The sequence below is a fragment of the Tenrec ecaudatus genome, chromosome 5 (genome assembly GCF_050624435.1).
Source record: "Tenrec ecaudatus isolate mTenEca1 chromosome 5, mTenEca1.hap1, whole genome shotgun sequence".
NCBI lineage: Eukaryota > Metazoa > Chordata > Mammalia > Afrosoricida > Tenrecidae > Tenrec > Tenrec ecaudatus.
Genome location: NC_134534.1, coordinates 68169773 through 68197680, shown reverse-complemented (window position 1 = coordinate 68197680; position 27908 = coordinate 68169773). Strand labels below are relative to the sequence as shown.

The 27908-nt window shown below is 42.6% G+C and overlaps 1 protein-coding gene across 2 annotated transcripts; it reads right to left on the bottom strand.

The window, feature by feature from the left end:
• TRAM1 (translocation associated membrane protein 1) lies at positions 1-25841 on the bottom strand. Of its 2 annotated transcripts, none has more exons than XM_075549586.1 (11): positions 25537-25841; positions 19485-19548; positions 15679-15800; positions 15447-15563; positions 14812-14870; positions 12962-13046; positions 9427-9497; positions 9227-9331; positions 8292-8435; positions 7254-7414; positions 1-1586 (listed from the first exon to the last, which is right to left on the bottom strand). In XM_075549586.1, exons 1-11 carry the CDS (start codon positions 25657-25659, stop codon positions 1513-1515), a joined length of 1125 nt encoding a protein of 374 aa, XP_075405701.1. In that variant the 5' UTR covers positions 25660-25841; the 3' UTR covers positions 1-1512. The 2 variants fall into 2 exon arrangements, with proteins under 2 accessions (XP_075405701.1, XP_075405702.1); XM_075549587.1 differs by having other exon boundaries at positions 15679-15797.
• Between the last annotated feature and the right edge of the window lie 2067 nt (positions 25842-27908).

The following is a 27908-nucleotide window of genomic DNA, read 5'->3' as shown; positions in this document are numbered from 1 at the left end:
TGAAAGTAAAAATTTTTATTTGGACTGATTTCTCAATGTATAATAAGTTCAATATACCAGTTTTTAATGGCAAAAATTTGGTTCCACGGAAATTCTGTAATGTTACCAGAGAACGACTACTTTTTTCAGAAAATGACTGGTTGGAAAGAGAAAGCACAACTACCCTGCAGTATGACAACTTCGCCTGCAGGCCTGACAACAGGTCCACTCGGGTACAGGAGAAACGGCCCCTCCGTAGGTGGTGACCAAGCGAGAAATGGGGACAACGTGTGAGCACTAAAAGGCGCATACTACCTGTACTGTAACGACAAAGGAAACACCAAATAGAGCGAAAAGGACCTTAAAAGGTAACGATAGAAAAGGGAACCAAATATTTTACTCAAATGCTTTTTAGAGCCTTTCTGTAGTAGAGATACAAATATATATATATATACTTATCCAAAAATATGTTTTTATATAGATAAATGTTTTTCAATTAAAGATGGGACCAAAGCTATAGTTATAACATAAAGCACTGTCTTTCATATATTTTTTCCACCTGAACTTTAAATTTCTTTAAGGTTAGTACATTAAATATTTTCTACATATAATTCCTTGACATTCTTTTTGTAGCTGTAAATCACGTAGGCATTAATATAAAAATGGTTTTGCGGGTTAAACAACATTTTTCTAAGATGTTGTGCATTTCGAATTTATGCCAAGCCCCACGAAGGATCTTTATTAATATACATGACCAAAAGGGCTATGTTTAAGTTGGATTTCCCTGTTTACAGTAAATGGTTTTCTGATTTTCAGTTTACAAGTGTTTAAAATGTACAAGAAAAATTTTACTTCCTCAGGAGTACTTTTATGTTACTATAGCTTGAGTCAGTATAGACGGCACCACATGTCCACGTGTTGTAACCATTAGTATATATCTTCTGTTAGAACAAAGAAAAAAGGTTGGGGCCATTACACTAACAACCACTACCTATAAAATAAAAGCACATAATTATTCTGGTGATTTTACAAAACTTTTTTCTCCAAGCGCAAACGCTACAAAAATTTCTAAAAATTAGAGAAGACCGAAAACATACTAAAGCCTGACTTCCAACATTAAAGTTCCATGTTACCCTGAAAGACAACTTAAAAACATGACCTAGCTGGAACAGGCCACCTTGCTAATATAAAAAACTGGTGAGAGCAAGAAATGATATCATTGATGTGGAATTCCTGTAAATAGTTATCTCTCCAGATCATTAGAAAAACCGTTCAAAGATTTTTAAAAAATAAGAAAGAAAAGTGGTCCCTAAACTATTGTGCAGGCAGGTAGCTTATCCGAAGCTAAAACATCTTATCTTCATTCATTGCAGTCGTCCTCCCTTCAAATGCCCTTTAAGAATGCAGGAAAAAGTACAACAGCAAGAGTCAGAGAGCACAGACTGTATTTTCAAGAACAGAAAGTTTCTAGAGCTGAAAGAATAGCGAGAAGCAGATGTCTTTGGGGATGTTAATCAATTGGATCGTATCTCATTATGAAGATTTATCTTTTCTATTACGGGGAGAGTCCGCTCCGTTTGAAGTTACTGTTCCGTTAACACCATTTTCTGGAAAGAGAAAAGAATCAGTGTTACTCTATTTCATAAATACATGTAAAATATTATAATAGCTATACATGAAAGTGCCTCCGAAAACATAACACCCACTACATATTCTTAGGTATGTTCCAAGCAACAGCCACAGAAAGCTACAGAGAAAACGCAAAGTTAAGGAGGAAATTGAAAGTCTCATATTGCTAAGGAGTCAAAAGTTTGAATTTATAACCAGCCAAACAAGAAGGCCACAGAGAGTCTGACATCAGTCCCCGGAAGGAGGGACAACAGAAAGCAGACCAGCTTTAAGTAGACAGAGTGGTCACATTCAATCTGCTCGTCTTGACATGTCATCCAGCTTCTCTAAAATTGTGTAAACACAATGGTCAGCAGTCAATGAAATAGCAGGCATACCATAAAGCAAGATCAAAGGAGAGTCGTCAATGGATCTAGATCTGGAGCTATCAGAGAGGAAGGAATCGGATAATCTCACGCGAGAAACTAAAATCTTCTATCCCAGAAGTAAAAACGATGGCACGTGACCAAGAGTATGTATCTAATAGGTGAGCTTAACGGCAGACTAGGCACAGCAGAGGAGACTGGCACACTGCAGAAGCATTCAGCGCGAAGTTCAAAAGGGCGGCAAATACAGAAAAGCTACAACAGTAAAAGGGCTTCGCACACGAACGAGAGAGAATGGAGGCAGCAGACACCATACACGAAGGACACTAGCCAAGAATTTACCAAAACTCATACACCAAGCCACAAACTCACGAACTTCCACGCCACACAAAACAGGATAAATTAAAAGGCAATCATACTAGGCGTGCAGTAGAACAACTGCCCCATGCCCCAATGAACACGCGCATGCGCGCGCTGGACTGCTAACTTCCAGGCAGGTGGCTGGAAACCAGGAGAAGAGAAAGCTACCTGTTCCCATACCCTACATTCTGATTATGAGGCGGAATTACCCAATGGCAGTGGGTTTGGTTTTCAGGTCTCTATAAATAGATGTGATAAGGAGAAGTAGGAAGTAAAAAAGTATGCCAAGAACATTACAGCAAATTCAGACACAATAAAGACATTTCATAAAGAAAATAGAATAAATTCAATTGAAAGATGGAAAAACTATTCTAAGTGTTTATGTACTTAACAACATAGCTCAAAGTATGTAAAACAAACACAAAAACCAAAGAACAACTTTACAATTCTACTGTGTAAAATTTTACCACACTCCCCAGAGAAACTGACAGAAGAGGCAGGCCAATTTTTTCCATCTTTTGTATTAAAGAAAGACACACAAGACGGGAAGATCATAAATAAACCTGATCTGACACCCACAGAACAAAATGCCCAGTGAATGTAGCATGCATATCCTTTTGAAATGCAAACGTGAACAGATGCTGAGCAGTAATCAAAGTATCAAAAAAATTCCAAAGAACTGAAAATATTGAAGATATTCTTTAATCACAGTGTAAGTAAGCTAGAAATCAATAATAAAAATAGAAAATCTTCAAATGTTGTAAGAGTCAGCAATGTACAAAACACATGGGTCAAAGAGGAAATCACAATAAATTATTTTTAAATGAATTATAGTGGAAAAGATATTAAGCCTTGCGACATACAATTAAAGCTGTGCTGAGGGGAAAAAAAAAGGATTTAATTGCATGTATTTCACCAGCAGAATGGGTGAAAATTATGGATCTATAGATCCTTGTCAAGGACATAAGCAGCCACCAAGAAAACAGCAAATTAAACCAAGAGAAAGTATGATTCAGAAAACATACTGAGAAGAACAACAACAAAATGTCATGTGCTGCTCTAGATTGATCAAAGAGAAAAGGCAAAAATTATCTAAAAAATGAAAAAACCATTTTTATCTATAGGCGTTAGTAACATAACGAGGATATTTTGGATAATTTTACATCAAATACATTTGCAAACTTAGATAAAGTAAAATGTTTCTTGAAAATCACAATTTACCAAAACAGAAAGCATCAGAAATGGAAAACCACAATACCATTTGCTATTCAACAAAGTACATCTGTAGATAAAATCTCCCCATAAAAAGACTCCAATTCCAAGGGCTTCACTGCTGACCTCATCCAAACATTAAATCAGACTCAATGGTACACACAGCACAGACCTGCCCGACACGTGTTCAAGAAGTCAGTCTAACCTCCATATCAACACTTGAAACTAAAATTTAAAAGTTTTTAAAAAAGGAAGTTTAGAGTAAGAGCCTCAATAAAAGTATTTAATTTTAAAAAAAGGCACTTTAGATCCATCTTCTGCATGAAGAGAGATACAAGCCTTTAACAAGACATTGAAAAATCCCATCCCCACAAACTTGGGTTATTACTCTAAGGATGAGACTGGTTTTACACTTGAAAAATCAATATACTAAAGAAATACTGTAAGATTATCTAAAGAACCCCAGAAAAGCATTTCCTTCTACATTCACTTGGGAGGGGGGTGGGAGTGACAAAAACAAACAAATACCCCACACATAAAAACATTGGCAAGTGAAGCATGCAAGAGAACTATAATACAATTAATGGGCACCTACACAATTTTCCTTTTAGCTCCTTCTATACCAAGCAAGAGAAGGAGGTCTGGTCTCCTATTTTCTACTCAATATTATGCTATGGCCCTAGCAAGCACAACACGTACGAGAAAGAAAACACACAGTATTTGCAGTTGGCATAAGTGTACATTTTAGTGTAAGCTATTAAATGAATTAAGAATGTTTATCAATTCAAGGTTAGTACTAAAATATATGAATGACATTTACATAAAACAATTAAAGCCTAAGTTTAAAAAATTACCATGTATTATACTAAAATATAAAACACAAGTATATAAAAAGGTTGAAATAATGATGGCAACATATGTACAAATATGTTTGATACAACTGATGTGTGGATTGTTGTAAGTGCTGTAAGAGCCCCCAATAAATGATCTTTTAAAGAAAATGCTTGAGATTGCTACAGAAAAACCTGTACTATTTAAAACATTACCGGCACAATTCTTTCAAAAAATTAGCAAAGGAAACATTTTTTCAAGTCATCCTGAGATATTATACATCTGGGCATTATAAATATACAGAAAAACAAACTCACTGCTATTGAGTCAATTCTAACTCTTAGTGATCATATACATATATACATAGTCATCCTATGAAATACATCATGATACCAAACCAGTTTAGATACTACACATTCAGAAAACATCTACAAATCCCTATGATTATATATCTAAAAATAAAAATACTCAAAACATTAGCAAACCAAGTCCAGCAGTACTGATCTCAGCACCAGGACTAAATGTGACTCGCTCCGGGAACGCAAGGTGGGTTAACATTGAGCACCAACGAAATTCCCTGTCATCAACAAAGAACAAAAACCACACAATCCTTTACAGACACAGAAAAGGGTGTTTGAGAAAGTCCAATACCTTCATTTCATGATAAGAACACAAAACACATTAGGAAAAGTAAAGAACTTCCTCAACAAAGACCATCTATGTGAAACCCACCCTTAATGGTGAAAGACTGAGTGCGGTTTAAGAATGTTTACTTTAGGCACTTTTTATTCAACATTGTCAGGTGCCCAGTGGCACAGTGGTAAAGTACTTGGCACTGTAAGGCTGGTGCCTTGAAAAAAACCAGTGGCTCCACAGGAACAAGACCTGGCAGTCTTTTGTAAATACCTGTGAAAGTCATAGCCCGGAAAACCCTGTAAGGCAGTTACTCTGAGTGGGGAGTCCCTGAAACAACACACCAGGATGGCTCTCAAGCAAAAACCCAAACTCACTGCCCTCGAGTTGATCCTGACTTACAGGAACCCTACAGGACAGAGCGGGCCTTTGAGACTAAATCTCTATCCTACAGAGCAACTGGTGGTTTTGAACAGCTAACCTTGCAGTCAAACAGCCCAACATGAGATCCACTACGCCACCAGGGGTCCTTCCTGGAGGTTCTAGCCAGGGTATTAAAGGCTGAATCGTCTCTATCAAAATTATGATAAAAATGATTCCAAATCCTAACCCTATGCCTGCGGTTATAATTCTACTGGAGAACAGGTTGTCGTTGACACCAAGAACCATTAGGGCAAGCAAGAAAGCAGAGACAGGAAAGAAGGATGTGTGTAAAATGGTGCAGCCCTGATGGAAAACAGAAGATACATGAGAACTGCTCGGGGACAGAAGTTCAGAGACAGGACCCTCCCCCAGACCTGACAGAAAGCCTTCCCCTAACGTCAACACCCTGAATTTGGACGTCTCCCCTCCCCACCTGTGGTTACTTCTTGAGCCGCCCTAAGGAACTGTGAACATGACCATTCGAGAGAAGAGGGGAAGAAATTTCAACATCTCAGTTTGCATGTGCCATGATCTTACAGAATGAAAACCCAAAGAAGTCACACAAAGCTGCTGGAAGAAGTAAAAGACGGGTTCAGCAAGCACAGGCTCTGCTCAGTTTGGGAACCATGATGTACTTCATGGTAATATTAAAAAAATAAAACACACAGAAAAAAATGATGTAACACTCAAGAGATGCACAATATAGGAGATTGGAATACTGCTGCCTCTGTTGTATGGGATACTTTTTAGATCGAAAATAGAATACAGTGTATCTCAGTCATGTAAGCATTTATCAGGACTTTCAGGGCAGATGTTTATCATAGGTTCTAAAGTACTGTACCATGCACCTCTGGCAGCGCAATCACTTCCTGCACAAGATGGGCTACCTCTGTGCGTTCACTGTGTCCTCTTCTCCATTTGGGATTTGTAACTGCCTTACAGCCTCAGACTGTTTGTGGCTGGACAACGCCTGAGTGGGCGTTACGCAGCGTGTTAACTGCATTGAAAATGGCCCCCAGGTGAGAGGCTGCCAAAGGGAACTGGGAGAAGAAGAGAGTGGGAGTGACTGCTAGTGGGTATATTGATTTTCATTGTGGCTATGAAAATTTTCTGAAAGCTAAATAGTGGTGGTTATACCACTTTGAAATTATACTATAAACCACTAAGATGTACTTTGTAAAAAGGTGAATCTAACTCTAAATAAAGCCCAAAAAAGCTGCCATTCAAAAAACCAACTAAGAGAAATGAAAGGCGATCTAAATAAATGGAAGTGTACCCCCTGTTCATGGGCTGAGATAGTCAATTCTCCCTAAAAATGATCTTTACAGTTAACAGAATTTCAATTAAAAATCCCAGTTAACTTTATTTGGTGACAGAAATTGAACATGGTTGGGCAATAATATGTATATGAAAATGTAAAAGGTCAAGACTGCCAAAGCAAATTTGAAAATCGAGAAGGCTGGAGAACATCGACTATCAGAGATTAAAATGTAACAAGAAAAGAAACCATTAAATTAAAAAATTCACTCTAATTATTCACCGAAACTCTTTCTGCACACGCACATGCACATGCACACACGCACGCACGCAGAGAGGCTCACGATAACTAGGCAGAGAAAGAAAAACTGGAAGAGAAACGTAATGGACAGCTATTATTACGGGACTCACCCAACAAGAACATGGAATAAGGTTACTTTGGCTCAGATTTTGTTGAAAAGTAGGAAAGGACAGTCTTTCTGAGATTTAAAAACAAGGAAGACCCCATACTTCTTTAAAACACATTGTTACTTCCACAAGTTTTCCAGTATACTGGATACAAACCTGTTCCTTTCCTAGAGGACCTGCCTTTAGTCACTGCTGGTTTCTTCTTCACAGTTGGTGCCTGTGAAGTGGAATGTTCCCTCCACCGCCTAAGCTGGAAATTAATGAACTTCCACATCATGAATGCTTGAGTAATGCAAATGGAGGCCAGGACCGCAATTCTGAGATGCAAAAATAAACAAATATTAGATTGCACCCAAACCATGTCACTTAATAAAGCGCTCTATTAACAAATGAACAACGTATAGGTTTAGCCATAATAAATCTTCTGACAAAAGTTTCTTTTTTCCAGCCCTTTTTGGTGCCTTTTACTTAGGGGCCAATACCTTATCCTCCTTGTTTACACACGGTAGATGACTGGCTCAGGCCTCTATTTTAAATCAAAGTTTAGGCTGAGGTTTCTCTCTCTCTCTTTTTAAGACTGAGGTTTCTAAGACAAATCTGAAACATGTACTCTCGCCCTCTGCTGACCTTGCACAGCACAGTTTGAACTGTGCAGGCCCATTTATGTGCAGGGCGTTTCCCTCGCTGCTACTGCGGTAAGCTCAAGGGTTGTGAACATCTGATCTGCCCTGGTCCTGCTGGTGCAGCCACCACCCCAGCTCGTGTCAATGTGCTCATGAGCATGCCAGGCCCAGCACCCATGCACCAGTTCATTTGTGGTCCAGAGCAGTGCTTCCGTGGTCTCAGCAGGAACACAGGGGCCATGGACACACTGCTCTGTACCAGAATCACCTCTGGGATGGGGGTGGGGAAGTGGAGAAGAGGAGCTGAGGGGATTCGGAAGCATGCTGGAGTTCTGTTGCTCAGTCACTGTGGGGACTGAGGTCTTTAAAACTCTTAAGAAATGATAAAAAGTACAAAAAAGCTTTCCCTTAAAAACAAACAAAAGACAACCTTATGGGGTGCTCGCTTCGGCAGCACATATACTAAAAAACCTTATGGGATCAGACAGGTGATCAGATATTGATAGAACAGACATTGAGTGGCATACACATGTCTTGAGATTAAGTGTTTAAAGAAAAAAGTGCTCTGTACCTAACAGCCAATACATTGAAGTTTCCAGAACTGAAGTCAAACTTCTGATTCTCTGCTCTTGCAAGGCCAAAGCCAACAGTGAGTACTGACAGGATCAAAGTGAGAAGTCTTCCCAAAACAAACAGAACCGCCCAGAGAGAAAACCTGTACGAAAAGCATCACAAGTCAAACAACCACAAAAGGATCCTGTGTACATTACATTCTTGCTAGGGAAACGTGGGCTAAAATCATATTTAGAAATGTCCTTCGAAAAGGATTTTGCAGTCAGATATTTCACTAATGGTATATATGATATCACACTCCTGAAACATATACTTGTACAACACATATCTCAAGTCCTAAGGAGTCCAGTGAAGAAACCTACTTCATTTCTTCTTACAGAATACTGATCTATACAGTAATATTTTAAAATGCTGGATGGGAAAGAGAGAAACAGCTATAAAGAATAAGTCACCCCCGGTCCTGTCCTGTTTAAGAGTCCTGGTTTTCCCTCCTTCCTTTTCTTTTTAAGGTTTTATGCAACTTCCTTGTATGTCTTAGCTCTCAATTGTTTCAGTCCAATTTGTACATTAAAAATCTTTTAGTATCTTTACCCTAAGGCTATGTATTCTATATATCTAATTTTCTTCTGAAAACTCATTTCACTATTGTTCCATCTCCCAAAGAAAAGCACATAATATGTAAGGTAAGAGAAGTTATAAGTCACCCCAATAGAGTAGTTATCTATTTAAGTAGACTCCATTCAAAACAACAAAACACAACTTTGAGCTCTCTGCGTACATCAACTGCTAACACCAGTTTTATACTCAGCAATCGATGGACTCCATTTCAGAGAGAGTCCAGTAGCAATCGTGGAATAGTTTCACTTTGTTTTGGCAACCTGGGCCTCGACTTAAATAGCCGCTAGACAAGAAAGAAGATGGATGATAACTTACCCTTTCTGATACTTTTCATCACTAAAATAAAACAGGCGGGAAATGTGGAAAAGAAATTCAACAAAATAATGCAGCACCAAAAGAACAAGTCCTAGATGATTCAAGCTGTTGAGAGACAAATTGACAATGGAAAGAAAGATTAGTGACCCACCAAGATGGCTAGCATACTAACTACACACCCAAGGAAAACCCCAACTCACTTCAGAAGATAAGCCCCAGCAATGTGGAAGAGGTAAAGACCGATGTAGACAAGCTGGCGAGGAATATCTTCCTGTTGAGGCAGAAACAAACAAGAAGCCATGTGATTACAACATGCTGACATCAGGGAACTGCTCCGCTCTGAGGGCAGTATGGTGCCGTGGTCAATGTCCTCGTACTGAAATCAAAGGAGAAGATCCCGTGTGCTCGCTCAGCTACATGGCTTGAGCAATGCATTTGGTCTTTACTCTGGCTCTCTCTGTAAAACGTAACTACTACTCAGCTTTGCTTAAATCAAATGAATCTTTCGGCATTAAGGTCTACCATTCTTTTTATTTATTTATTTTTCAAGTTGGGATTTAATACACTGATCATTCCATAATTTCAATCACATCAAGTAGAATTGTACAACTGCTACCACATTCTGTTTTCAACCATTCTTTCTGTACAAGGACTCCTTGACATTGTCTCCCTTTTACACCCTCCTACCACCACTAAATCACCTTCCTCTCCGAACCCCTTATTTTACTTGCTGTTCATCAATCCTGGGTTTCATATGCCAAAAACCAGAAAAGCATATAATGCAGCTTCAAGAGGGTGACCTCCGTTGACTCAACACCTCTGAGATACACTCTACTATGAACAAACAAAACAATACCAAAATAAATTACAAAAAAATTTGGAAATCAGGCTAGCCTGAATCTACTGACTCCCTTACATTTTATTTTTCTTGTTGTTGAGATCAGCACATTGCTATACTTATTTCTTCCGTTGTCTGTAGGGTTTATTCAAAGTAATCACGGTACTAGTTTCTTCCAGTAAAAAGTTCTACCAAAAATAATTTTCATAGAGTAAATTTTAAGATACTGTTTAACACATATGCAGCTGTTACTTTCAAATCATGTTAATTACTTGAAACAGTTACTTTTGACTGTCATATGTAGGTGTTAAAAATAGTGCCAGCTAAGTTCTAAGTTATGCAGAGTATTTTTAAAAATTAGGATATATTTCTGGAGTAATGGCATCTGCCTGGAACGGTTAATAGCTTCGGGAACTAAAATGAACAACTACTTTGAAATATCCCCTCACCATAGTCTCCAAAGAAGATACAGACATAAATTAAAAAGGAAATCAAGGGGGTGTACTAATATCTGAAAAAAGCTTCAGCGTATGTGAACCACAGTACTAATGTACTGGGGGAAGAAGTGGTGGTTCAGTGACAACATGGCTTTCTACTCTCCTTATACAGTCTTGGAAACTCACAGGGGCAGTTCTACCTCATCCAACAGAGTTGCTATGAGTCGGCCTCGACTCAATGGCAGTGAGTTTAAGCAGGAGACCTGGGCTCGATTCTTAGCTAGTGTATCACGTATACAGCCACTCAGAGGAAATGTGCATCTTACTATAATGAACAGGCTTCAAGAGAACCTCCATTTTCCTTCTCAGACTTGGAAGAATGGCCTGGCTAGCTACCTCTGACCAATTATCCAGTGAAAACCTTATGGATCACAAGGGTCTAATCTCATTGCGCCCAGAGTCACTGAGAGCCAGGGGCTCACTCATACAGCTGGTATAGCAAGAAACTTTAACATTCTTAGCAGCATTACCCAACAGAACTTTCTGCAATGATAGATGATTTGTATCTGCACTGTCCAGTCTCTGGAGAAGAACATTATGCTTGGTAACGTAGCAGGGCAACAAAGTAGAGGAAGACCCTTGACGAGATGGATTGACACAGTGGCTGCCATGAGCTCAAACGTAACAATTCTGAGGTGGCGCAGGACCCTGGCAGTGCAGTGTTTCCATGGCACTGAACAACAGCAAGCCACCTGTGGCTAATGAGCACTCAAAATGTGGCTTGAAAAACAAATATTAAAAAAAAAAGGAAATAAAAGAAAAACAAAATTTCCTTTAATTTTAATTAATCTAAATAGCCATCTGAAGTGAATGCCAATGGTTTTGGGACAGTGTAGCTCTAGGACATCCATGGTTTACATTAGGTTCTTACCAAACACAAATGGGCGACTAGACTACAGGAGTCCCTGACTGGTTAACATGCTTGGCTAACCAAAAGGTTGGAGGTTCAGGTCCAGCTGGCGGGACCAAAACCCTATGGAGCACAGTGAGTCAGTTGATGGCAACTAGTACTATTTCTAGAAACTGTGGGCCTAATAATTTTATCTTATAAGTTGAAAAAAATAAGATCTTCATAAAAATCCTTACTGTCAACTTAATTGGGGGATGAGGGGAGGGGAAACACAATTTATACAAGAAATCAGCATGGCCTTTAAATTGGGTGCTATTATCAAGTGCTAGTGGGTAATACAGAAGGAACCCTGTGGTGTAGTGGCTACAGATTGGGCTGCAATTCTCAAGATTGGCAGTTTGAAACCACCAGCTGCTCCTCACAAGAGAGACGGGGTTTTTTACTCCTATAAAGTTATAGTCTCAGAAGCTCAGAGGACAATTCTCTACCCTGTCACTATGAGCCAGAAAAAACTCAATGCCCATGAGTTCAGTTTTGGTCTGAGTAGGTAATATCAACCATGACACATAAAACAGACAGACTACAGCAAATCATGTGCCAATAGCCATAAAATAACTCTGCTCAGTAAACACTCAATTCATAATTCTATGTTTGTAGCAATGGGAAGACAAAGGAGGTTAAACTGACCACATCAGCAGGTTGTCACATTTCTACCTTTCCAAGTAGGGGGATTTAAAACTCTAACTAAACATAAAATACGAAGCATAAAGGCTTTTACAGTGTGTCCATACACTGGCTTCAATGGTCAGTAATACATGGCAAAACCTGCCTCATCTATAGCCCCATTCACTTTCTCTACGTCACATTAGTTTGCAGGTAAATGCAATTACAAATGTCATGTATGGGGATTTTTTAAAACCTCCAGGAAAAAGTAACACAAATACTTGATTACCAAGGGGAAAAGCAGCCCAGGAAGAAGCCACCGACGATTTGGAATTGCAAACCAGAGCACAGGGATGCAGTTTAGGGAGTGAGGCAGGAAAGGGGTGGGGGGCTGTGAGGGCAAAGTTAGTGCAGATGGGGGAAACCTTTGTTTTACTCTGAAGCAACAAGGAGGCAGCTAGTACGACTTTACAAGAGAGAGCGTTAAGTCAGGGAAATAAAGCGGCCTCTGGTGACATCATGAAGGGCTGACTTCTGAAGGAGAGGTAAAACGCAGAAAGGAGGGCCCCGCAGGGTTCTGCAGCTGACATACTTATTCATATAAACCAACACCTTCCCACACGCTAAAAAGGGAATGCTCCACCCATGGCAGGAAAGACTATTTTCTGGCACGTATTTCACTGTGATTTACTTTGTTCAGTGCTGAATTTTCTGTAGGACTTGCAGAATTATTACTTCTAGAGCACACTGACACATCTGTCTTGTGAAATAAAATGCTACAAATAATAATAAATAATACTCTGAACACAGTTTTCCATTTTTTAAAGTCACTTAAAAAAATAATAATAAAAGTCACTTAAATTTACGTTTAAAAGAAGCAATCTTACTTTTTTGGTTTTCTGGAAGTAGAGTTCGGGAAAAGCGTGGAACCAGTACGCCAACTGTGATATGTAGAAAAACTTCATTTGAAATCTGCACGGCAGGAGAAGGGAAAACACCTTTTAAAGCATAATATTAAAATCAATCAAGTAAAACAAACAAACAGCCCTGGAAATCAGGATATACGGCATAGCTACCCTGGCGCTACAACTTCCAATCACCATGCAATACTTTGCATCTCGTGAAACAACTTGGCCACAGTGCCTTCCTCTTTCTCCATCCTGTGTGCCCCACTGAAGATGCTCTTGGCTTAAACGACAGAAGTCATGCCATGGTTGATGTTAAACATGTAAACCATGTGGGAAGAACCAGACTCCTTTCTATTGGTTAATTAATTAATACTGATTAGTATGTCATGTTAGCTACTGAAAGCATAAGGAACAAGAGAAAAATCAAACCCCAAATCTACTGGGCTCCGAAGAGAAGGTTCACAGAGCACCAGCACCTGAAACAACCCATTTCAAATGTCCCCCAGACTCTAGCGTGGGAGACCTGTGACCATTTCGCCTGGTGGGCACACACAGAAATCAGCAGAGGGAGTAAACAGCAGGGATCGGCTTAGAAGCGTTCTCTAGGAGACACGGGGGGGGCTTCAAAACGCTCCTGGAGGAACCGATGACAAGAATCTACATGTGACCTCCTCCTTGGGGGACGGACAACAGACAAGTAGGTGAAGGGAGACATCGGACAGTGTAAGACATGACAAAATAATAATTTATAAATTATCAAGGGCTCATCATGACGGACTGGGGAGTGGGGAAGGAGGGGGAAAAAATGAGGATCTGATGCCAGGGGCTTAAGTGAAGAGCAAATGTTTTGAGAATGATGAGGGCAAAGAATGTACAGATGTGCTTTACACAATTGATATATGTGTGGATTGTGATAAGAGTTGTATGAGTCCCTAATAAGACGATTAAAAACAAACAAACAAAGCTCCTGGAAAAATTCCATTATCTTTTAATTCCACTTTTCAACAAACTTTCTAGCTCATTTATCTATCTTAATCAGCCTAAAAGCTAGAGAAGACCTCTATCTCTTTTACGTTAGAATTTTTCAGCCCTTTTGTGTTCTCTCTATCTTCCTCTCTCCATCTTCCAAAAGATTTACAAAGGCAGTCTGAAGCAATTTCAGTGGGAAAAATCCAGCTCCAAATAAATATGTTTAATATTTAATATTCATAGAATATTTTGAAATCAGGGAATAACAGTAGAGTGGACACGGTATTAGACATGAAGCCAAGATAGGCATGGTCATGCTATCCTTTTCTTTCCTTCATATCCATTGCTCTGAGTCTCACAGCATGAGAGATGTACCAAGTGCTTGCTGAGTGATAGCCATCTATAATCTTCCGGGCACAAAGTAGGTAAAATAAAACAAGATAGTTCCTACGTCTGTCAAGGCAGCTTAGTCTTGGTAGGCAGTGGCACAATATTGTAAGACTTACACCAATGACACAATCATAGGACAGTGAAAACAATACACAGACACTACACACAGTGTTCTCCTCTAAAACGAAGGGTTCAGCAATGTCGACTACACTAGCAACAAACAAAGGAACCTAAGAGGTAGAGTAGAGTTGGGTTCACAGGATGAGCAACTGAATAAATGTTTATGCATCCACGGTGGTCCTTGCAACCATTTACCGACACACTGGGAACGTGCTCAAAGGATCATATACATGAAAAGAGTACAGACGTCTTTTTCTTATGGTAATGGAATTGCTAAAGATACACTTTCACCTATTTAGGGAGTTTGCTGAAGGTCTAAATAGATCTAGGACCTGCTAAGAATGACTTACGTCATCCGGTTATGGGGATATGCCCGCCACAAGATAGTTGGGTCTGTGATGTAGTTTTCCTAAGTGGGTGGAAGAAAGGACAAAGATTAGTCTGTGAGCATAATGCAAGCTTCCGGAGAAAACCCGACACTCTTTTCACTCGTTGCATTTACAGATTCCAAAAGAGCCCAGAGTCACCTGTCATCGTTTTCAGCTTGTATTGTTTACTTTGGCTGAATGAAAATCAATGCGAGAGGTGTAAAGTCAAATAGGACATCGACTCAACCTTCAAGAAACCTTTTAATCTCAGAGAGTACAAAATATGTGTGTGCAAACAGGTTAAGACCATCAAAAGTGCACAACAAAGGTGTAAGAGCTATGGGGTAACCTCATTTTGTCTCTAGTAATGAGAGAGCAAGGGGCTGTGAGGAAGATGCAGCGCCGGTTCAGGGAGGCCGGGGATGCTGCCGCACGCAGAAGAATTATGTCCACAGGCTAACCGTATTCCGACGAGGCTACCTACCCAGTGGAAAGTCATGCCTCTGCTTAATTATTGTACCCTGGAAAATTCCGTTTAGAATTTGCTTAAGCTCACTGACAGCAGGATACCATGTAATACTTTGGGAGATGACAACTTAAGCATATGCCATACTTACAGAGATCAGAATGAATGTGCCCCAAATACAAGAAAAAAGGTAGAAGGCACTAAGCTGACCAGATTCATTAAACTTGCTGTGTTTCGTTTTGGAGAAGTGCATTCGCCTGTTAATTTTCTAAAAGTAAAAACAGCCATTAGTACTTAAGAACATTATTAAAAAATATATTTGACTACTAGAGTATAAAAGCTAACAGTTTACAAAGTATGAATTTCTAAGGCTGTATACTTACATCCAACACATACTCCTGAATTATGGCGTGAATGATTACTGCCACGAGCGTGTAGAAGAAAACTGTAGCCAAGTCTTTAATACCATAGTAGTAATGGGACGCTGACTCGGTAGCTTGTTCTTCTGAAGACCAAAAAGGACACACACACACACACACACACACACACAAAATGCATTTATGATTATAAAAACAGTACTAAGCACAACATAGTTAAAAACCCAACAAAATTAGACATAATTAAGTTCTACATGGGTAGGTGGGAGGGCGCGGGGGAGGCAGCAATGGACAATGAGGCAGCTAGGCAGAGACCTAAAGCTTCCAATATTACTTCCAAAGACTCGACACTCGACACAAGCTAGTTACAGTCACCAAAGACCCCTCCTTCCAAAAAAAGGGGGGGGGGGCGAGGCCACACCCAGATAGCCAGCAAGGCAATATAATTGGAAACTTTCTACCTTAAAAAGTCACTTATTAAAAAAAAAAAGTCACTTATTTTTAAAATTTAAACATCTACAGCAAGACACACCCAACGGACCAGTTGTTCGCCGTGATTCTGAGCGCGTTCTCCGAGTGTGAGTGCCGCACATTCCCATCTTCCTTTTCTGAGAAGTTCCCTCTTCCCTTAACATGACTTCAGTGCAGCTGTAAGATTCCTACCTAACTTCCAAATCCACTGTTCTCAAAGAGCACAATGCTCAAGGCAGGCCTTTGCTGAACTACTGTTTGGTTTAAGATTTAAGGGGCTATGTTTAGCTTAAGGTCTCAAGATGATCTCAGGGCAAGTTTCAGGCTCCCAGGAAGTATGGAGTCCATGAGAATATGACCTTTTGTTCTGGACTCTCGCTGCCCAATGCTGGGGCCAACCAGCCTTCGATCAGGACTCTTCTAGGGAATCTGGGATCAAAGTGTTCCGTGGAGGCAGCCGGACACCGGCTCAGCTCTTCTGGGCTTGTGGCAAAGGAAACAGCTGTTCACGGAGGCAACTGACGGCACATTTCACATCTTCCTCTATTTCTATTCCTGCCTCCTTTTCTCCCTTTTGTTGCTCCAGAGACCAACGTTGCCTTGAGTGGCTACTCTTAAGCTCTTATGCCCCTACACTACCCAATGAACTGGCGGTAAAACAAAAGCACTAAACAGGTGATTAGGCCAATTAACTGACGTGTCCCATGAAACCGTGCCTCTTACGCTCCGATCCAAGGAACCAAATCGCACGAGGAGTGTGGTCACACGGAAGCAGTCTTGGCAGTGGCTTTTTTTTCAAAGTGTGTCAATTTTTTTTTAATTCTTCAGCCAAAACAGGCGAAGAGATGACTTATTGTGCACATTACATCGAGCCGCACTGCGGGCAGAGCGAGTGCAGAGTCTTAGGCCCGGGGCAAAGGCCCAGAGCCGGCCTGGTTAGGGTGAGCAGGGGCCGGGTCTCTGGGCGATGCGGAGCCGGAGGGTAGCGCGCGTCAACACCTTGTCTCAGTGTCCGGCCTCGGGCCCTCCCTAGTCCTGCAGCTGTGGCTTCGCAGGGGCGCCTAGTTGCTTCACTTGGGCCTCTGCCTCATCTTTCTTCTCCTACTTGCCTCTCATGGCTCGGAGGTTTCTAACAAGGTGGTGCTAAAGCCCACGGAGCGCCACTTCAGTAATTTTACAGGCGTACAACTGACTGACATGAACCGGCTGTGCAGACCTACTTCACTCAGTGCGATATCCCGCTCTGGCCCAGTCTCTGACCAGGAATACACCTTGGTTTCTACACATTTGCTTTTTCTCATCTTTGGATGCAGGAAGCTGCTGAGGCATGATGGTGACACAGAGGCTGCTGACCACGGGCCGGCGGTTCAAAGGCTTTCTTTCGACTCCTGTAAAGATCTGCGGTCTCGGAAAGGCACGGAGGCAGCAGTGTCCTGTTCCACAGGGTCACTATGCTGAAGTCAGAATCGCCTCAATGGCAGAGAGCTTGGTTTTCGCTTTTCGCTCATATACCATTTGTCCTTTTGTGGTTGCTTGGTTTCATTCAGCATAATGCCTCCCAGCTCCATGTACATTATAGCAGGTATCAAGATTTCTTTTCTCCCACTGGCTAAGTAGTATTCCATCGTCTAGATGTACCGCATTGGGTGTATCCATTCATCTCTTGATGGGCTATTGGTAATAAACAGTGCTACAAAAGCCGTTAGAGAGCCAGTTTCTTTTTGAGTCTCTGCTTTCAAGTATTTTGGGTCTAGAGACCTAGGAGTGCAATTGCTGGCTCGTATGGGAGCTCTATTTTCAATTTTTTGAGGAAGCACCAGTTTCCCACAAACAGCTATACCTCTTTTACATCCCCACCACAAATGAGTAAGAATTCCAATTTCCCCACATCCTTTCTAACACCACTTCGACTTGCTCCTGACTCACAGCACACACACAGAAGGGCACTGACCCACAGGGGTTCCAAGGCTGTCATCTTACAGAAGCTGAGTTCCACAACTTTCCCCCAAACCCTTCAATCCGGCGCTCCCTGTGCCGTTCAGTGGAAGTAGAATGGGTTGATATGCCTGGTGGCTTTGACTGGTGTCTCTCTGATGGCTAATGATGCTGAGCAGATTGTTAATATATTTGGTGGCCATTTGAATGTGCTCTTTGGTGAAATGTTTATTCATGTTCGTTGCCCATTTTATGAGAAACTTTCTACTTTCTATCTCTACTGTCAAACTAGAAACTACTTTTTTTTTATTCTGATGTAAAAGTGATTTCACTCATGTTGAATTAATTTTAATCTAGAAACAGAATTAGTAAAAACTACCATTTATAGTTTCTTTTAATCACTTACAATAAATTTTAATCAAGTTCTTTTGAATTGGTATCATTTGTTCTCAAGCTCATGTATTTGGGTATGATTTGGATAAAAGTTTTATTCTTCTCTGGGTTATTTAAACTATAATTTTGTAGTTTTGAGCAGCATGATAACTAAGTCACTGAACCAAACATTTACAAAACTATTTAACTGAACAAAACCCCAATTCAACATTGTACATCAGTTTGCAATCTAAAGAGAGCATCTCAGGACACTGAATGCACTATTATTTTATTATCCAAGCACCCTACCCGTCAGCCATTTTTATTCTAGTCCTGCATTTAACAATAATCAAATTTCAATAAAACTGGCTTTCTCTCTCTCTCTCCCCTCCCCCCCCCGGATTAAAAACCCACTTGGATCACAAAAACAAACAAACAAACAACAATAAAAAACTGGCTTTCATGTAACATAACTTAGAAATGAAATGTTTTGAAATGTGGCTAAGAAAGAATTTGGGTGTTACTACTGGAAAATCTTAAAATTTACTGACATCTTCTCTAATCAAAATCACTTCTAGATGTTGGACAAAGAAAAGCAGCTTAGAATAATTATTAAAGAGCAAAAATATTAACTCCTAAGTTAGAAAAAAATAAACCGGATCCTTGTGCCTTTAGAATTTCTGATTGAACAAAGGCATTTGAATAAAACTTAATATCTATTCTTAGAATTTTCTGATGGAAAGATATGAGGGCAAAGGTGCCCCCCCAAAAAGGTCATCCATGAAATTTCAAGCTCATTCACAATAAATAAAAAGCATTATACTCCTTTAAAAATCATGTTTTGAATGTAAGGTATCGGGTGGAGATACCACAAATGTGAGCTCTTACGGTCGAACATCATCAAAACAGTCTTGGGTAAGGCCTCCGAGGATGAGTGCCGGGCTCAATATTCATGGGAATGACCATGCATTTTGACAAACGTTTACACAGTGAGCTCTTCTACGTCATAGAAAATCCTAAATGGAAGCACTTACCTGTTGCAGACACGGTAACATTATACTGAAGAGTAACAAAAATGATAGATGCTTTTGCTGTTATCTACAAGAAAAAAAAAAGCATTCAAGTCAGTATGTGGCTCTCTTCCAAGTGTACATCAGGGGAATCATTGCAAAGTTGTCTGCAAATCTAACCCAGGGAACCCTAGCTTTGCGGTAGGAATCATGGGAATTCCTGATCAACAATGAGTGGCAGTCTGCCATTTAGAGGAGGCTGTGTGATTCACCTTAGCTTTAGGATTGTTACAGAGATATGCCGGAGCTCCAGTAAACAGTCCTTTGACATATCATGATTCCCGCTCTAAATCTGTGCAGTGAACACCAATAAACTAAATGCAAACTGACAAAATAAAAGGAAGCAGAGTTAACATGACAGGGAGTGTGTGTGTGCGTGAAGTACCACACACTTGGCAAAGTTAAGCGTTCAATTGCTGTTTAACCAATTACGGGTAAAAATGGACAGAACAGGAAAATAGGATGCTTATTCAATATTTACAGGCACCAGTCACCTCTGTAATAGACAAGAAAGAATAACAAAGATAAATGATATGATTCTAATAACCCAGTAAGAAAAAAAACCGGAGGGAGGGGAGAAAAAAAAAAAAAGAGGACCTGATGCAAGGGGCTTAAGTGGAGAGCAAATGCCTTGAGAATGATTGGGGCAGGGAATGTATGGATGTGCTTTATACAATGGATGTATGTATATGTATGGATTGTGGTAAGAGCTGTTTGAGTCCCTAATAAAATGTAAAAGAAGAAAAGAGAAAAAAATGATTAGGGCAAAGACTGTACAGATGTGCTTTATACAATTGATGTATGTATAGGTATGAACTGTGAAAAGAATTTTATCAGCCCCAATAAATTGTTAAAATAAATAAATTAATAAATTTAAAAAAAAGAAAAAAAACCAAGTTAAAACAAAAAACAATTGCCTATTTTTCAACATGGTTAGGTTCCTAAGACAAGGTCGCTGCATAAAAAAATCGGTTATGAGAAAGTGGGGCATAACCACATCAGATTACAAAATGGAAGACGGCTACATCATGACATAACTGCCAAATGACATCATTAATAACTGCTGAGCCATGGTGAATCATGGCCCATTCAAGCTGGTACATAACTGGAACCACTGGACCCAGTGTGATTTTCACATCGGTATTTATTATGGCCAGACACCTCACATTAACGGGCACCATAGTCAAGTAGCACATTTTATTACTATTGGTGTGAAAGGACATTGGATCATGAGTAGCAGTTGTACAATACAGTACTGTGAAAATCAATTGTTCAGGAAAAGCTGGGGTTGTGTCTTGTTAAAAAGCTCTCTGAGGAAGGAAATGAGAAAGAAGGAACGGAGGATGCATGGGTAAGAGAGACAGAAAATAAAAGGTCACACAGCAGTAGATACGAGGCTAGGCATAAAGCACATATCATGACTTGGTAAAGGAGTCTAGAAAGATTATCAATTGCTCAAAAGAAACTTGTTATTTTTTTAATCACCTTTTACCATTCCTCCCCCTTCTGCTTAAAATCCTACACTGGACTCCCAATTTTCTTAAACAAAGAACAAAACCCCATGGTCAGACTGCGCCCTCTCCTTCTCCAGCCTCGTCAGGTCACTCCCTCCTGCTTCTTTGTCCTGTGCCAGTCCTTGCACTACAGGGTCTGTGCCCGAGCTGTTCTTCTAAAACACTGTTGCAAAATCTCCCTCCTTCAGATCTTGGCTGGAACACAGCTATTTAAAAAGGTCTACTACGTCTTCCTACAATACCACGACTCTCTCACTGTGCAGAACCTTCACTGTGCAGAACCTACACAGGAAACGGACATGTGAAAGAGACGCACGAGTGTACGAAGAGCTGTGTATCACGTGCACTGTTTGCTTAAAAACACGGTAGGTCATTTCCTTTCACGACCTCAGAGAACTGTTTGTGCCTCTTTTCTTGAAAACGCACGCTCCTTTAGGCACAGCTCAGTTAGTTCTGACTAAAGCAATCCTACGCACATCAGAACGAAACACTGCCTCATCTGGTGTCATGCTCACACCCGTTGCTACGTCTGAGTCCGTTGTCAGTCACTGTGCCAATCCATCCTGTTTGTGGGCCTTCCTTTTTGCCCACGACCCGCTATCAAAGCACACACTCTCCTGTAACTATGTCAATAATTTCCCTCTTGCCCATTAGTAGAAATTAAGTGCCGGGACCATGCCTGCTTCTGTTCATCACTACATGCTCAGAGCATGCATGGTTTCTGGCATTCTAGCAGGTGACCAATCAGTATTACTGAATAAGTACCAGATCAAATCTAAGTTGGCGTAAGCAGGGATGCCAAGTACAAGACTCCTACAATCACTTTTGAGAAATAAAAGAACAGATTAGGCACAGGAGCCAGCAAGCACAAGTGGGGAAGAAGACTGATACCACATGGAGTTTGCCAAGGAAATGAAGAAGCAAGAACCCACGACAGCCAAGGATCCTCCCACTGAGCAGATAGAGAGCTCTCCCCTAGAGCCAAAGCCTTGAATTTGGACTTGCTAACTTTCCAAATTGTGACAAATACATTTCTGTTGGTTCGAGCTGCCCGTGGTGCTCCCGCTCTAGCAACACTTAAGAAACGAAGACATACACACTGAGAGCGAAAATTCAAGTTTATAACTGAGGCGTAACATTCATACGACTGCTTTACAAGGGGGAGAGAAAAAGGTGAGGAATTCTGAGCCACTGTTGGAAAACCTCCCTCTTAGATCTGTCTGGGTTCAATCACGACTGCTCGAGGACCTTTAAGACAAGCTACCACGAAACTCTAATGAATGAGCCAGTTCTGCACTGCACAGAGCACAACTGCTCTCATTTCGTTAATTCAGTGGTGACCAGGTGCGAGTTGATACTCATTTTGTACTTGGTTAGAGGAAGGTGTGACTACTGCATGGGCTAGATGCCTGACAGGTGAAGACAATTTTTTAATATCTAACTCGATCCCCCTACCAGCTAATATAAAATTAAGTTATTAACAAGACTTTAAAACACAACACCCCCCCCTCCCCAAACCGACCTAAGAGAGTCAGCATTGTAAATGCTCCTCAGCCTCAGACACCAAAGCCCACACCGAGGGTTTTAACAGCTAGCAAGTCAAAGTAGATGTTCTCCTGGGGAGCCCTGGCTTCTCTCTCTTCAACATCCTCACTTTAAAAGACGTCCCTCTCGTCTTTATTTTTTTCAACTGTGCAAATGTCTTAACACAAATATGGGACTACCACAGAGCATGATTTACAACATGTGGTCTGTAATAAAACCTGATTTTTAAATGCACAATTTTCTATTAATTTTCCTGAAAATTATTATATTAACATGTTTCCTCAAAAGCCAGTAATTCTTCCCCTACCTTTTTAGTATCCACATATAACTTCTTTAGATGCTAACAGTTGGAACCTCACTGAAGTAAATATGTGTTGTTTTCCTAATGTGAAAAAATTCCAAGGAATAATAACTACCCATTTATTATCTCCTATAAGCCAAGCACTGAACTACATACAAGTCTTTAAAAAATTCATAGAAAAATGGAATGAAAAGACAATGGAATTTTTCCATGAAATTTTTGAAGCCCCTCTTGTACTGGTTAATTTACTTCTTGGAGTAACCTACTGAGTCCCATTTTACAGATACCATCTGTACATTTAATTTCTCAGAACTGAAATGATATGCATTAAATATGCACTAGGCCCCCTAGTTGTCAAGCTGCTGAACTGTAACTTGAATACAGGTGCTAAAGACATTGCTGCTTCTTTTTGGCTAGTACTAAGTATCTGTTTTGCTCTGTCAATGTCACCTTAAATCCTCTGACAGCTCAACATATTTATACAAAAAGCTTCACAGCTCTACTGGAAGAACATCAACTTCTCTATTATTCTGTCACAATTACTGTAATTCTATAATTATGTTAACTGTGAGTTTCAGCAGCAATCATTTCAAAAGTCAAAATAGCAAAACTAGTGCAGTCCATTTTTCTCCATATGTAAATAGTATACTTTCAAATCCTAAAACTTCAACAGATGGTAACCAAAAAAACCCATAACCTACACAATCAATTCTCTGCTAATCACTTGAATATTCCCTTTTGACTTAAAACAAAATGTGGATTTGGATTTATAAAATTTAAAACAACAGAGTTTCATAGAAGAGAAAAATCCACTCACTGTTAGGGGAAAAAAAATCATTAACATCTGAGGCCTGGTGTTAAGAGGTGAAATCCTTTACATAAGAACAGTTATATCATCAGTTCTAAACACCATCATTTCAGAGTTACATTGCATTCGTTCAAACACTGCATTTGCAGGCACTATCACTCAACATAGGTTTTTAAAATCAGGTGTGCTCGCCACGTGAGATGGTTAACAGCAAGACATAAAAAATTGTTGGCCATACTGCATACCCAGAAGTCAGGATAGAAGGGCCCCTCTCGCCAGGGCTGCACACTTCACAGAGGTACCAAGCCCCTCTTTCTCAGGTGAGGCAGCTGGCAATTTCGAACTGTTGACCACAGGAAACAGCCCAATTTGTAACCATTAAGCCACCAGAGCTCCTGTGCCAGAAGTGATGTAATTTTCATTTGGCTTGGGTCACCTCGTGAGTGCTAAAACCCTAAAACCATGACAATGGAGGCTCACCATTTCAGGTATTTTTTTTTACCCCCCCTTCCGCTATATCTGCAGCAAACTCCGTCAGCAATGTTTTCAAACATACACACAACTACCAGAAGATAGATAGATACATAGATATCTTGAATCGAAGCAAACACAAATTAAAATATTAAATTATCTAATCACAAAAATGGATTCGGCTTTTAAAGTTTACCCTTTTGGGGGGGGGGGGGGCGGGATACACTGGTAGTTTTAGTCCATATGTTTTCATGGAGAATTCTTAACTGATTCACCAAGTATTTTAAGCAACTATCACACAGACCAGACACTGGACATATACTAATTAAAAACAAATGAAAACTGCCCGCATGGACGTACATTCCAGAGAGGGGGCGGTCAAACAATAAATAAAATAATTAGCGTAGTGGATGGGACCACGCTGCTACGGGGGAAAAGTGAACACGAAAAGCTAGGGGAGGCGGGGGCTGGGGGGGGGGTTGGGCTGGAGGTGAGGAAAGAATGCGAAAGCCAGCACGTTCCCTTCACCTTTCAAAGTTTATTTTCCACAATCAACAGCTGTTAAGTCTTCAAACGGCTAGATATTTCCATCCTCTTGCCTCGAGAGACAAAAAGACCAGTTACTGGAGCCCCGGGGCAGTGCCCATCCGAGTCTCTATCAGACCATTCCTTCCGCGAACCAGCCAAGCGCCAGCACAGAAAGTTGAGTGACGGATGAATGACTTTCCAGGGACCACTACCAACGATCGGGGTGCCTCCGGCGTGCCGGGCCCGGGCCACCCCTCGATGCCACGCGGCCAGGGCCCCTCGAGGCGGCAGCAGACCCACGGCCCGTGATTTCCCGTCCCCCCCAAACTGGCTCCGCAACCGCCCCCTCCCCCAGGTTGCCTGGGGGCCCGGGGGGTCTCGGGCCGGCGCTGCCCGGTCCCCGGAGGCCTGAGGCCAGTGTCCCCTCGCTGCCCGCAGGCGCTGCGCCGCCCCGCCGGCCGCGGCCACCCCCGGGGCCCGCCCCCGCCCCCCGCCAGCTCCGCACGCAGCCCGGGGGCCGCCCCCGCCCGCCGGCCCCTCGCCGGCTGCCACGTAACCCTTCGCGGGAACCAGGAACTGCGCGGCCGGCGGGCGGGCGGGAGGGCCGGCACCGGGGGCCAGGGAGCCCCCCACCCCTCGGGGGCGCCCCCCACGCCCCCGGCCCGGCCGTGGGCGCCCGGCGGCTCCCGGCGCGGAGCAGGGGAGGGCGGGCCCGCACCTCGGGGCGAGGGGAGCGGCGCGGCGCGGCCAAGCCCCCCGCCGCAGCGGGCGGCGGGGTCGGGGGGCCGGCAGCCCCGGCCCGGGGGAGGGGGCGGCGGGGCGGGCGGTTGCGGGGCCCGGCAGGCTCACCTCGAACATGAGCCCCAGCAGGAAGACCATGGCCACACAGGAGACGATGTCCGCGTGATTCTGCAGGATGAACTCGTGGCTCAGGACCGGGGGGCTCTTGGTGTTCTTCTTGCGGATCGCCATGGTGCGGCCGCCGCCCGTGCCTGCTGCAGGTGCTTCGCTCTGGCTCCGCGCTGCCCGCACGCTCACCGGCAAGCCGCCGCCGCCGCCGCCGCCGCCCCGGGGCTGCTCCTCACAGCACCGCCGCAGCCGCTCGCCCGAGCTCCACTTCCCATCCCACGGCCAGTACGCAGCCGCCGGGGCCGCCTGGAAAAAAAAAAAAAAGCTAGAGCGCAGCGGGGGCGAGCATGCGCACCAGGGAGGTGGCGCTGCAGGGCCGCGGCCGGCGTGCGCGCCCACAGCGTTATCTACCGGCCGGAGGCCGCCAGGCGGGAGGGAAGCGCTGCGGCGTGGGCCGCTCCGCGCCAGGCCGGGGGTTGGGAGTCGTTTGGAGCGCGAGCTCCCCGTCCGCGTCCGGCGCGAGCGCCGAGGCCGGAGCCGGAGCCGGGGCCGCGCGCGAGCGCGCGCAGGGTCTGCACGGCTCCAAGCAACACTGGCACCCCAGGGTCTGGGTGTGCAGGCGCTCTTGCGTGGTGACTGCCACTTGCAGACAGCCACTGCTATGGGACAGTTTGACGGCTGCGTGACTGCGCCTGGGCACGGCGCATTCTTGAGCTTTTAAATCTGCTTTAAAATATAACCTAACAAATAAATAAATAATACTGTCTGGGGGAAAAAATTAACCTCGACGCTATTTGTACCACTGCTGGGAACTTTTCTTGATTCTTTGTAGACTTGGGCTGGCTTCAAACCCAAACAAACAAAACCCCGAAAAAGCACTTTCTAGCTCCACATCAGCACCAGATGGCCTGCAGTTTGCACCAGAGATGGTGCCATCAGTTTGGGTTTATACTTGTTTCGTTGACGGCGTAGACTCGCACCGGTGGGATTCCAAGGCCGTCAGTCTTCGTGGGAGCAGAAATCCTCATCTTTGCCCCGCTGCTGTGGTTATGCGTTGAATTTGACGGAAAGCACCGGCAGCTCCGTAAAGAATTAGTCTCAGAAACTCGCAGGGACTTGTCTTCCCTGTCCTATAGGGTCACTATAAGTCACCGTTGACTCGATGGCAGTGAATTTTGTTTGGGTTTTGGCCTCCTGCAGAGAGCAGCTGGTGATTTTGAACTGCTGACCTTGTGGTCACATAACCTATTACATCAGGGCTCCCAGGAGTCAGTTTTCACTCGAATCTAGAAACTAGTCAGCTTCGTTTCTTGAAAGACTTCCCTTCAAGGTCTTTCCACAGCCGGTCTACTACCAAGCCCAGGCACCTCTATCCGCAGATGGTTCCAGAGGAAGACGTTGCTCTTGGCTACAGCAGTACAACTTGGAGGGAATCTTGGAGTGGTTTACGGACATGGGCTTGTGCATCAGAATTCTGCCACTTACTGCCTTCATAAATATGGACAAGTTACTTAACCTATGAAACTTGATATCCTCATTTATTTATTTATGCAACAAATAATTATTGGATGTGGCCTATGTGTTAGGCACTGGATGTGTAGAACTAAATGAACAAGATAAACAAAGCTGGTCTTAAGAGTTGCCACTGTCATAGGGTTGTAGGAGAGAAAAGAAATCCTAAACCATAGAAAAGCCTACACAACGGCCACGAAGAGTCAGAATCCACTGAGGCAATGGGTTTGGCTTGGTCTGACTCGGCTTGGCTTAGCAATGAGATGATTCCAGCGATGGGCTTAGCAGTTGGTGCTTCTAGCTCACAGCAACATCAGGAGAGGTTGCAGAGGGAAGAAAGGATGAGGACAGGAACGATGCAAGAGGAGAGGAAAGATAGGAGAGCGAAGTCAAATCACCAACCAAGTGCGAGCCTTCCCTGATGGAAGCGGCCTGATGTAATCACTGTACCGCCACTTAGCTAGCTGATCCCCCTGGGCAGGGTGTCTTGGGATTGGATGGCTTTCCTGCTGATACTTGCTCTGGGGTCCCGTATACAGTCTTCTGATTCCAATACAAGTCTAACACCTGTGATAAAAAGGGTCAATTTGGGGTCCGCAGCCTCATATTGGGGTGCCATCTGAGGAAGTTTTGGCCAGTTCAGCGGGGAGCTCCGTCCCAGAGGCTGCCCATGGATTCCGTCAGTGAGCAGAAATGGCGAGCCAGGTGTCACTGCTGTGCTGCGCAGTCGGACTAGGGATGGCCCGGGAAATACATGGCTGAAATTTGCAAATTTAAGTTGAGCTTGGAGGCATCTGCAGCTGGAGGCTGCAGCCAACTGCAGGGCTCATGGCAGGACCTCCTTGGAAGGGAGTTCTGAG

What these genes read in the sequence shown, in the direction of transcription:
- TRAM1 (XM_075549586.1), bottom strand. Translation starts at nt 25,659, where the DNA reads ATGGCGATCCGCAAGAAGAACACCAAGAGCCCCCCGGTCCTGAGCCAC. An exon ending in TATCCCCATAACCGGATGAC is followed by an intron (nt 13,047 to 14,811) that starts GTAAGTCATTCT and finishes CCTGCCGTGCAG; the next exon opens with ATTTCAAATGAAGTTTTTCT. An exon ending in TTCAATGTATTGGCTGTTAG is followed by an intron (nt 7,415 to 8,291) that starts GTACAGAGCACT and finishes TTTGCATCTCAG; the next exon opens with AATTGCGGTCCTGGCCTCCA.